The sequence below is a fragment of the Saccostrea echinata genome, unplaced genomic scaffold (assembly GCF_033153115.1).
Source record: "Saccostrea echinata isolate AGI-Se365-2 ecotype Australia unplaced genomic scaffold, CSIRO_AGI_Sech_v1 ptg000015l, whole genome shotgun sequence".
Taxonomy (NCBI): domain Eukaryota; kingdom Metazoa; phylum Mollusca; class Bivalvia; order Ostreida; family Ostreidae; genus Saccostrea; species Saccostrea echinata.
In genome coordinates, this window is record NW_026889764.1 from 12,666,190 (window position 1) to 12,679,410 (window position 13,221).

At 32.3% G+C, this 13,221-nt stretch overlaps 1 protein-coding gene and 1 long non-coding RNA gene across 2 annotated transcripts in view; both read left to right on the plus strand.

The window, feature by feature from the left end:
• LOC133187543 (protein MON2 homolog) overlaps positions 1 to 13,221 on the plus strand; it is a 173,801-nt gene that overhangs the window by 113,144 nt on the left and 47,436 nt on the right. Inside the window, exon 20 of the mRNA XM_061322942.1 lies at positions 6,013 to 6,123. Coding sequence (XP_061178926.1) covers positions 6,013 to 6,123 — 111 coding nt within the window. The remainder of the gene's footprint in view (positions 1 to 6,012; positions 6,124 to 13,221) is intronic.
• On the plus strand, positions 4,254 to 5,250 carry LOC133187546 (uncharacterized). Its single transcript, XR_009721212.1, has 3 exons — positions 4,254 to 4,327; positions 4,676 to 4,786; positions 5,174 to 5,250. It is a non-coding gene; the product is annotated as an uncharacterized LOC133187546 (long non-coding RNA).

A 13,221-nucleotide genomic window follows, 5' to 3' on the forward strand; every position in this document is an offset into this window, starting at 1 on the left:
TTTATTTGGGCATTGTGAAAAAAGCCCTCAAAAAAGACATCATGATTTGGTTTCTTCATTTGTTTTCAGGGAAGAATAAGTTACAAATTCCAACACTAATGAGAAATTCCCATAATCCCCCAGGCCAGTCATTTCCTCTTATTTCCATCAGATTTGATTGCTGCCACAAGTGTGAAGTCAGATGTTTGATGTATGTACCAAAGCCATTTTAAAGACTGCCAATAAGAAATGACATATGTAATGAGTATTATGTGGTTTGAAAGAGTTGTGTATTTTGCATGGGCTTCGGACTACAGCTCTTAAATGATACATTGTTTAAATTACTTAATTTCTAACTATGGTCATGGAAAAATTTGGGTTATCAGAAGAATTACTATTTGGAATTGGAAGCTGTTATCAGAGCATCACAGTTAACACTATTATTGAATAGATCGAGACACAGGTGTGAGAAATGTATTTTGCACTGATTACCTACCTCATTATAGTAACCTACATTATTTGTAAAGTCTTCAAAGTTAATGAGATATGTCCAAATCATGAATTCAAAAAAATAAATAAGATAATAGATATTTATTCTGTACATGATTGCACTGCATAATGTTGGACATTGGAGCCCTAATGAACTGGCCATATTTATCTGTTCATGGGTTAGGGTCACAACAGTGCAGGTCCTAGGCAAGTCAAAGCAGGATGAATTATTTAGTAAGAACTAAAGATCTCTTCATTTCAACAATATAGCTATAACAAGATAATATTATAAACACTCAGAGTTATGCATAAATATCAATGAAAGTATGAAGTATTAGAAATTATCAAGAGTGAATGATTTTAATTGCACAAGTCTGATTTTTGTTGAATTGTAACCTCATATTATTTAGTTTAAATTGCTAGTAGTAAATAATTTTGAAAAAAGGTAAGGCAGTAAATTTCCATCCATGTAAAAACACAGATTAAGAGTTAAATGTAGGCCTCAGGCCTAAGATTCAAAAGTCAAATCTTTTCATACATTAAACCCTTTTCCTAAAACCATTGGACTCAATTGAACTTGCAACAAGTCATCAATGAGTATATGGGTCTCTATTGGGTATTGCAAAAAGTCGTCTTTGACTATATTACTAGCTAGGACTTAATTGGCTAAAGCAACAAGTCATTCTTGAGTATATGGGACTCTATTGGTTATTGCACAAGTTATCTTTGAGTAATGGGACTCTATTGGCTGTTGCAACAAGTCATTCTTAATTATATGGGACTCTTTTGGCTAATTACAGTAAGTCATTGTTGAGTATTTGGACTTTATTGGCTATTGCAACAAGTCATTCTTGGGATAATTGGACTCTGTTGGCCATTGCAACAAGTCATTCTTGAGATACCCGGTAATTGGACTCTATTGACTATTGCAACAAGTCATTCATGAGTACACTGTGAGTACTCTATTGCAACAAATCATCCTTGAGTATATTGGACTCTGTTGGCTATTGTCACTTATAAGTTTAAGGGACTATTTACTGCCTGCAAAGAAAAAAGAACATCAATGGATAGTAAGACTGTGATAGAATCTGACAATCAAATAGAAATATGATTCCCCAATTAACCCTCAAAGCTAAAAATGAATAATGAAATTATTAGAAATGATTATTTATCATTTTATTAATAAGTGTTTCCAACAATCCTCCAAAAGAGTTTTCAGTCTAAGCGGCTAGATAAGGCTGTCCATAAAATATCAAACTGTTCCAACTGTAGCAACTTCTCTGAACTTAACCTAGATATGACATCATAATAGCATATGACGTCAACTCACTGCATACTTGAGCTGACATGACAGGGAAAGTGTCATAACTTTTCACATGACGTAAAGATTTTTTACCGTTGTTGTTTGATTCAAGCATCTGGATTATTCTTTGAGCTTCAGTATGCTGTGATGATGTTGAACATTTGCAATTTGATAACGTTATACCTTTAACTTGTCCGATATACATATTTTCGAACAATAACAAAAAATTAACTGTGAAACGTACGCTCCCCCTTACACGTCTGTGGACAGAGTTAGAATTTATAAATCGTGTATATATTTGACTGGCACAATTGATTAAAGATAAATTGAAGATATTCTGTGTGAATATCCCATGGTAAGTTTTGTGCTTTATACTTCCCTGAACATATATTGCGAGTTTGCTATATATACTTTAACAAATTTGTAATAGGGATATAAAAATTTACATTGTAGTGAGATCATAAACAAAGCTTATTAAAGCATTTGTATGTATCATGATTCTTAGAAATTTAGACTAAATGTTAATTGATTTTAAATGGCATATAAGAAAGAACTTTTTTCTTCCAACTTTTAGAGATTAATTAAATTAATTACTTTGGATTTTTTTTTTTTTTTGCAACATTTCTCAATTCTTTCTACAAATTAACCAAAACAATTAACACTTTACAGTATTGATGTATTATGCTGGATGTAATTTAAGGTTTGTGTTTGAATGAAATGTTTTAAACACAGAGATATGAATATCAAGATGGAATTGTGTAACCCTGTCCCAGCATCTAAAGACTGTGGGTGTATTGAATGCAAAATAATCCTCGTGATTTTTGTCATTAAGGATAATGTCTGTTGGAATAAAATGATCAAATGGCTGCAACAATTAGAAATCAGAGACTATTATTCATCTCTAAAATAATATCGTAATCACCTAAACTGGGCCTCTAAATGGATAAATATTGCAAATAATTAAAGTATCGGGTAAATTGAATTTAATGAGTAAAGTTATCGTGGTTGTTGTTATTACCCGAAATTTCAGACCTTTAGGATTGTAGGACAACTGTCTTGATTTCCTCTGTTTACAAGGTATTTTTGGGGTTTAATGCATATAATACGTAAAAGGTTTGTCATTTGTAACATGAAAAACCTCTGAATTTATTACATTCAAACTGATGAATAATTTTTATCATGCAAGATGAGGGCTTTGTTAAATTCAAAATGTAATCCATTGTAATTGTGGTAAAATGAGCAATTTATATTTTTTGTAATTGGAATAAAAAAAATGTATTGCCATCAACAGTAACATCCAACATTTAATAAAATGATCGCTGCAAATGATGTCTTGCAATCTTATTAAAGATAGGATGCATCATGTTTTTAGTTTTTTATTTCCATTTGAATATAATATCAGTCTGTCAAATAAGCCATTCATTGTAATTTGTTGCTTTTACATCATATGAAGGCATTTTGTGGAAGTAATATTTCATGAAGGCTTAATCTATTTAGAAAAAAAGGAAGAAAAAAAAATAAAAGTCATGCATACAACAATTGAAAGCTACAAAGCAGAATTCATTTGAAATGAATTTTTAAGAACTTAATAATACCTCTGATAAACAGTAACTCAGCTAGGTTCACTTTATAAAGGTCAAAGTATGCAACGTACATATACATGTATCTTAAAATGTAGTATACATTACTTACTGATAGTTTTTCAAGATATTCTTAATTTTTAAAATTATAGTACCATCAAACGCTCATATACAAAAAATCGGCATACTTTACCAAGGGTTTGAAGAGATATCAAATGATAAAAGTCCTTACGTTATTTGAAGAAAAATTTACAAAAATATAGTTTTAGCTGGTATTTCCTTACTATTTGATTTAGAAGAGGTGTACAGCATCATTAGGCTTTATGAAAGTCTCACAAAAGTCTTTCAATGATTGGAACTTTTAAATTTATACAGGGAATGAGTGACTCCATAAAATTCAACGTTGCATATGTTCTTAAGCATTCTTGAAATACAGTGAAAATACAGAGAACACTGATACATGTATATCGAAAACCATGTATATGTCAAAGTGATTTGAAAGTCCTAATCACTTTTTTTATGCATTTTAACCTCAAGATCTCAAATCTTTGGATATTTTAAAGTTTCCTCTTGGTCACAGTGAGTTCGAGATAACAGGTTTGATTTGATTTGAACATATTTTTATTACTGGTATATAATAGAACATAAATGGATTGGGCAGCAGAAATTACCTATATAAGCCGTCTCTATTACAAGTTTGAATGTAGCTTGAATTAATTGATGTTATTTAATGCCTAAAATATTATGGTGAAATGAAGGGTATCTAAATATTTTATACATGTACAAAGGAGCATAACTCTCAAAGGTACAAATAATCTGTCCCACAATTCTCTCAGAATTAAAATAATGTGTACTCCATGTTGGAAAAAAAAACTTTCCTCTTCCTGAAGCCCTAGCTAGGGTGTATTGTGATATATTTAAATTGTTACCTTGGAGATATTTTTTATGGGAAGTATATAGTATGTTATCCTTAGAGGTTAGTAAAAGTATTAAGTGCTGCTAGCCAATGCTTTTTACATTTTTATATGGATCTGTATATAATATACTTTATTTAATGTTATCATTTTCAACTCTAAAAAAATATATATATATACATGTATATAGGATCTCCTATTGTTTTAAGATTGGATATGATTTTTTATCCAAAGAATTGACTGTGTCCATGCAAGTTTTGGCAACAGGATAAAAAAAATGCAAGTTGGATAAAAATCATCTCTAATCACAAACCATGAGAGATTCTTTTCATCAATTTTTTGCATAGCTATCACATGCTTTATCTATATATATACATGTACAATAATTATAATATGTAATTAATTTTCAGAAAGACCATCAAAGATGAATGATTACAATCGCTTGCCATACAATACGTCCACCTTTCCACCACCAGGGAATCATCCACAGCTCTGTGTTTTCCAGTCTGCCACCAAAAAAGGTCTTCAAGGAAAGCTCTCAATTTACAATACATGTACATTAAAACATTTTTTATACTGTAGATTCCTAAATATATGCGAGGAATTAATTATCATGTTATTTTGGAAGGAGCTCCACTCGCGAAATAAAATTTACTCGATTTTATTTTTATGTTACTGAAATCGATATAAAATCTACTGATCAAGCACCTACTCACGATTTAATATTCTCGTGATTTGACGTCTGAGAGTTTTTCGTGATATTAAGTACTTGTGTAATATAAGGAATCTACAGTAGTTGATATTATTGGACATCAATTATAATTGTAGATTTTAGGAAAAAACAAAAGCAACTTTTTCTTGTTATATTCTGGGAAAAAATAGAGGAGAAAAATTGCTTTACATTGCAGAATTGGATATGTGCTAGCTGTTATAGTTGTCTGATATGATTTAATGATCTGGTGAATCACAGCTTCATGATGGTCCAGGACAGGTAACTCTCACTAAAATTTAAAGGTGATCTTGAAATATTCAGGTCAAAAAAAGGTACTGTATACAGGGAAATTTTCGCCCCCATTTTTATTTTTGCCCCTTTCGCCCTACACACAAGTGGGCAAACTTAAAACGGGGCGAATTAAAAAATCACAGTATAATTTGTTAAACAAAATTGTGACTGGGCGAATTTAAAATGGGGCAAAATTGTTCGCAAGTATGAAAGGGCGAAAATAACCCTGTATACAGTAATTGGGCTTAAGATTGTAACTGTGACTTCTATGTGTTTTACTATTAGTTTGTATCAGTAACACAATATATCAGCCATTATTCAAAATTATTTAGTAAACACTTATTAAGAATATTTCATTAAAATGATATATTTTCTATTTCAGGTGTTCAAATGAGACATAATTCATCAGAATGGATTGTCTTAGTTCTAGTGCAATTTATAATTCACCTGTTCTAAATTATAATAGATTTTTGTTGTTGTTCATTTTTTCATGCAAATCTGCAGAGCATTTCCAACAACTTTCTCATGTACAGAAAGTGAAAATAAAAACATTACAAACTTTTCAAAATCTGTATGATTTTATTTTCACTGAAAGGGAACATATGATAGTTTCCTTTAACCATGAAGCTTAATTTATAGTCAACTGAATATTTCAAATAATATTTTCTAAGAGTTATGGACACTTATAAAAGAAAATGTTTTGTAGCTGACATTTCTTATAACCTTTGACATATAATCTTTCAGGTATGTCAGCACCCCCACCAGGGGATGCGGTGCTGGGGAGCTGAGGCAGTAACCACTATGGTGAAGGCAGCCCTCAGTTACAAGTACGACACGGAACTGTATCTCAATCTGGTAAGATATATCAGCTCTTGTCCTGATCTAGTGTAATTAATAGCTGTGGTGCCAAAGGCTTCATTCATGGTTTTTTTTGTTGTCAGTGTAACATGTCAGACACATAGAGACCACTTTGTTTTCTGGAGTCTGTCTGTCTCCGTGGAAAGATCGAGTTCCTATTTCTCAAAACGACCTTGCAGATCTATTTTAATTCAAAACACATCATCATGAAACTTCGTGAAAAGGTGCATCTCTGTAAGAATACAAAATCAATGTGAAGTTTTACTAAATGGTCTCTGTCTCAATCTCTCTGTTATGTCTGTACTTACACATAAGATGATAGCTGTGATATTCCAACTTCAAATGCTTGAATTTCAACAGACGGGTATATATTTTGAAATCTGTTAAGGTCTTCCAACAGTAATTATTAAAAAAAATAATGTTAAAAAATCTTGGATATATCCACCTTTAACAAAGGTTATCAGGAAAACACACACCTTTCAACCCATTTGTTTTTAATGCATGCACACCATTTAATTTGATAATTTTGTATGCACAGCCTTGTTTATAATTAAACCCAAGCATTCTTGTATGTCAATGACATGTTAATTGCTAACCAGTTGGTTATGTATTAAATAATTGTACAAATTCATGTATTATTTTTGAAAGCAATAAATGTGTTTAGATAGTACTTACAATATATTACAGTAAATAAAATGTACAATCATTGAAATAAATATGCATTTACAGAAAAAAAATAATGATAATAAATAAATCTAAGAAATCAAAACATATTTTTTCTTAAAAGATTATCAGCTAAGCCAGGCTAAATCAATTTAAAAAGTTGTATTTATTTTAATTCTTAATTTAAGTTATCACTCTGTCAATGAATCCAAAAAATTAATTGCCTTTGAATGAAGAGACACAGAAATTCCAATATAAAAATAAAAAAAACAACAACAAAATTAATGTTCAGTTATCAAAAAGGTATGTATATTTAAATTTGTAACTCTGTATTCAAATATGTAATTAAATAAAAAAAAAACAAACAAGTAAATTCATAGAATTGTGGTCCTCTGCTTTCGGTGTCTTAGTGGATGGGATGCCATTATTTATTGCATATTATAACTGTCTTGTTCATGTGTCCTGTCTTGTCTGTGCATTATTAAAAAAGACATCAATTATTGAATTAATAACAGTTATGGCAAAGATTATAGCTTCTCAAAACTACATCAAACTTCAGTATCAAGGTCATGAGGTCAAATTTCATAATACAATCCGAAAGGTCTTGTCACAAGTAATGCACATGTGAAAAAAATATCAAAAACCAGAGTATACAGTTGGAAAGGTTTTGAAACAGGTAATGCACATGTCAAATGTAAATGCCATATCTTCTCTCAATCAAAAGTTATCAGCAATGTTAAAAATTTTTGAAAATTAGGTCAAACTTCAAGGTCATGGAGTTAAAAATTATAGTACATTTGGAAATGCTTGTCACAGGTAATTCAAGTGTCAAATTTGAAGTGTCCTATCTTTGCTCCTTCAAAAGTTAACAACACTGATGAAATGTTCGAAAATTAGGTCAAACTTGAAGGTCAAGGTCACGGGGTCAAATATCACAGCACATTCAGAAACATTTTGACACAGGTAATGCACTTGTCAAATATGAATGCCCTATCATATGTCATTCAAAAGTAATCACCAAAGTTAAAATTTTTGAAAATTAGGTCAAACATAAAGGTCAAGGTCAAGGAGTCAAAAATCATAGCATGGTCGGAAACACCTTCTCACTGTTGATGCACATGTCAAATATGAAAGCCCTATATGTTCTCAATCAAAAGTTATAAGCAAAGATAAAAAGAAGATGGGTGAACAAGGCATGCAGAATGCCTACAGCTTCTGATATTAAAAAAATCATATTCAATATGTGAATTAAGTATTTAAAGTAAAGTTCTTATTATTGAATTTTATGCAATTATGATCAACAAAACTTTTCTGAGAAAAAATATCTCGGAAAAAATTATTCCTATATTAAAAAATATAAAATGGTATTGGTGGGATTCGAACGCCTAACAATAAAAATCATAATGCTTTGAGACTAACACGCTAACCACTACACTACACAGCTCCTGATGAACAGTGGCATTTAAATCATATTTGTGATATGACCCTTGACTAAATGGACTTCAAGTATTTTACAGAAAGATGCGAATGATTTGTCATAACAGTGTACTTTTAAGGTATAGCGGGTCTTTGCTCCATGTTTTTGTAAACCAAAAAATGTATATTTTTATGCAATCTTTTAGGATTAACTTTCAAAAAAATGGAGCAAAGACCCACTCATATCAAAAATGTTGTTAAAGTATGAGAAAATGATCCTTTTTGTTCTCTTTAGTGTGTGTATGCTATTTTGTAGGCAAATGATTTAAGTCTTTGTGAGATTTTTGTAAATTGTAGAGATTTTACATAAAGTATACTTTAATGTTAGATGAAATATCAAAGAAAATTTTCATATATGGAGATTTTATTTTTCACTTTGTGTTTGTCGCTCGATAGGCACTTCGCCCGCCTTATTCACCCATATTCTTTGAAAAGTAGGTCAAACTTCAAGGTTAAGGTTACGGGGTCAAAAATCCTAATATATTTGGAAAGGTCTTGTCACGGGTAACACACATGTCAAATATGAAAGCCCATCTTTTCTCTTTTAAAAGTTAGGAACAATTTAATGTAATGTTAAAATCTTTGAAAAGTAGATCAAACTTCAAGGTCATGGTCATGGGTCAAAAAACATAGTATATTTGGAAAGGTCGCAGGCATTGTACATGTGAAATATGAAAGCCCTTTCTCTCCTCATTCAAAAGTTATGACCAAGGTTAAAGTTTTTGTGACAGACAGACTGACAGATGGACAGACTGACAGGTACAGTTTCAATGAGACCTGATTCACAAGTAGACTATATTAAAATGCAAAATTCTGTATAAAGCTTTGTGATTTCAACAGAGTTGATATGCATGGTTACTAGAAATAGAAATACATTCCATGAAAGTGTTTATAAACATCAGTACTCTAATGATTTTAATAAGACGTTATACACAAGGAGACTTGTGTAGTAAAAACCACAATTCATGTAAAGTACGCGGAAACAAAAGATAATATCAGTATCATGGTTACATACATTAATGTATTTAAATTTAATGAAGAATTTCACATTATACAAGAGTTAGAATTTTGATTTGTGAAGACATTCAGTAACATATTTATGTAAATTAATTGAGCCACTCTAAGTGAAGTGATACTATATAAATATGTTTAGCATACATTAGTATCAGGTACATTGCTGTACCGTCATCATTCAGGTGCAACTGTTATGAACTAAAGAATTATCTTACACACCTACTTTACCATAACTTTGTTCGTATTGTGGACTTCCAGTTAGGGCTACAACAAGGGCCTTCAGTTTTCCACAAAAGAGAAATGTGACTTGGGTGAGCATTGTGGCCCTTGGACCTGTTGCTGAGCAAAAGGCACAAGTTAAGTTTACGATCAAAGCATTGTCATTTGTGTGTTTCTGTAAGCACGAGTCTTTACATATATGTCATGTGGATAAGAGAAAATTATGCAGACTTCATAACAAGTACAGGGTTAAGCATTTCATCATTGACCAGTTTGATTTATTTCTCTCCGTGTTGTATAATGGCCAGATCAAGATACTCAGGTACAGTATTGCACTGAAGGAAACCAAACAAAGCTAAAATTTTGCTCTGTGTTATCGAACCAGGAATGAAGTTTGGATGCAGATGCTGTTGTTCTTTTGGATCCAGGGGGAAGTTTCTGGATTGGTAATTCATTATGGCCTCCACATTGTTGGATCTTATGATACTGATGTTCTTCCAAATGATCTCATCAAGTTCTCTGATAGTTTCTGCAGCCTGGCATTGCCGTAATTGGTTTATCCAGTTCGCCTCTCTCTTCTGTCTGGTCACTTCTGCTATCATGTGACTAGCTGCATTGTGCACAGCTCGGCATATTCTGTCCTCTTGATCCTTTATTGTAGATATTGTTCTGTCAAACTCCCAAGTAGATGTGGCAGCTGGGTTCATCATTCTGCTTTTTTCATTTTCAATAAATTTTTCCAGAATTTTGGTATCGGCTATGATTTGCTGTTTACGATTTTCAATAACTTGTCTGAAATCAACAAAATCATGCTTTTTATGATGGCCCATCACACATTGTATGCAAATTGGTATTTCACAGTCTTGACAGAATGTCTCACAATGGTCTGTCTCGTGAATCTTGCAAAAAGGAAGAAAACTGGCATTTTCCTTTCTGGAATTATATTCCACAACTTCGTGTTGTTTTGCTTTGTTAGCCATGTGCTTGTGGATGCAGCTATGACAGAGGTTGACATGGCAGAGGTTGCAGTAATGTTCCACTGTATGGTGGCACAGGTCACACGGAATGGCTTCTTTTGAAAGGGGAATACCCATGTTTCTGTTAATACCCTGTTATGATTATAAATTATAAATTTCTCAAAGTTAAATACAAATTATACATGTACACCTATCTGCAATTCTGTGTTATTCAACCAAAATCTGCACAAAAAAAGTTAGGAGACTGCTTTTTTTTTTGTCCAAGTTTTATGTATCAATCTATAAATGTGAGCTTTTCTAATCAAAGAGTGCCCGGCATTCATCTGTCATCTGTTGTCCATCATCTTAATTTTCACATTTTCAATTTCTCAAGAACCACTAGGCCAATTTTAACCAAACTTTCCACAAAGCATCCTTTGGTGAAGGGGATTTACGTTTGTTCACAGGAAGTGCCACACCTCTTTCAAGGGGAGATGATTTTTGATTACTTAAAAGAATTTGTGAAAATTTGGTAGCATCTTTAAAAAAAATTTTCTCCTCCAGAACCACTGGGCAAGAAAAGATGAAGCTTTATTAAATACTCTAGATTCAAGTTTGTTCTTATCATAACCTCCGGGGGTAGGGCCGGGCCACAAGAGGGGGTCCAAGTTTTACACAGTAATATATAGGAAATTTCTTTAAAAGCCTTCTTCTCAAGAACAGCAAAGCCATGATTTGTTATTTATGAGTATAGAAGTATCCTCAGGTAGTATAGATTCAAGTTTGTTCCAGTCATGATGCCTGGGGTTAGGGCAGGACCATAACAGTGGGTGAAAGTTTACTTTAGGCATATATAGGAAAAATCTTTAAAAATCTTCTTCTCAAGAACAGCTAAGCCATTATTAGTCATATTTATACAGAAGTGACATTAGGCATGTTAGAATCAAGTTTGTTTAAATAATAACCCAAGAGGATTGGAGGGGGGACACATCAGAGGGTCAAAGTTTTACATAAGAATATATAGGAATCATCTTGAAAAAATCTTCAGCAAAGTCATGATTAGTCTAATTATTATAGAAGCATCCTTAGGTAGTGTTGATCTATTCAAATTTGTTCAAATTTAGGGTGGGTAGGGTGAGGTCACCATAAGCGATCAGAGTTTTAGAAGCATCCTTAGGTAGTGTAGATCTATTGAAATTTGTTCAAATTTAGGGTGGGTAGGGTGAGGCCACCATAAGTGATCAAAGTTTTACATAGGAATACACAGGGAAAAAAATATCTTTAAATGTGTATCGGTAACGATCCTCTAATAAAACTAACGTTACCGATACACATTGTTATGAATTAATTTTATTTGTAATGTGTAAAATTAATTCATTACAATGTGTATCAGTAACAATCCTCTAATAAAACTAATGTCCAAATAACTGTATCTCACTTCCATTCTCAATGACCGTGTAGTGTAGGACAGCGCCACGAGAATTCCATCGGCATCGAAAGCAAGTTTTTTAACTTGCCTAGATGGCCGAGCGGTCTAGCACGCTGTTCCTGTACTGCTAGGAGACAGATTCCGTAGGTCGAGAGTTCAACCCCGGGTTGGGGCGGAAGTGGGTATCCTTATAAAAGTGAATTTCCTTGTGCTTTCTATATATATATATATATATATATATATATATATATATATATATATTAGGGATGGCAATTTCTAACCGGTTAACCGATTACTCGGTCGGAACGATGGCAATCGGTTAGAAAAACTGTAATTGGTTAGTCGAAAAAAATTTTACTATATGTAAAAATGAAGGCAATATTATTAAATCCATTTTTAAAAAAGAAATCTTTCTTAAACGTTGATAATTTTGCGTTTTCATATATTTATTTAGGCTGATTGGGAGGTAATTATGGCTCTCCAGATTAAAATTATGAGGTAATCGGTCAGTCTGAGATGTGTTAATTACTGTTAAAACATCATGTCGTTACCCCGACTGTCCTCTAATTCTTTAATGATACTAATCGCCGTTGAGCACCGTGAATTGGTGTGTGTATCTTTTGCAGATAACTATCAAATTAAATTATTAAATAAACAATGTAAATAAAGTGATACAGTTTAATCTTAGTTTTGATTATGGTGACAATGAAGAATGAACTTGTGTGACTTCCACTCTGGAAAATTATCCACGATATCTCAGGCATGTTTCATAGTTTTCTGATTTTTTTCTTGTCTATTGAAATAAAAAATACTAGATGAAATCCCGCGCAAGCGCGGGGAATTGAATTTATACCACTACCGACAGAAAATATATTGTAGTTCTCTATTGACAGCCTATCGGCTTATAGCAGGAACAAATACTTTGTTCAAAATCCCGCATGAAGTAGATTTACCTATCCAACCCCCCCCCCCCCCCAACACCCCCCTTTTTTGTTTTTGTTTTATTTATTTATTTATTTTTATTTTTTTTTAACTTGAAAAAATAGCAATTTCATTAATTGACGTTTATTGTGAAACCTGTTATACTGTGTTATGGATATTGTTCTTCAGATGCTCTTATTTCATTTCCGTCAAGGATAAAAGCAACGAATTACTAATAAATTGATGGGGGGGGGGGGGGATTCACAGGTACTTGGGTCTTGGTTTATAAATATGTTTGTACCTTACTGATATGTAAAAATGTACTTTACTTTTTTACCTGTCAAGGTACATACATATTTATAAACCAAGAACCAAGTACCTGTGTAAAAATTAGCTTTTATCGCCCTGTGAATAGGC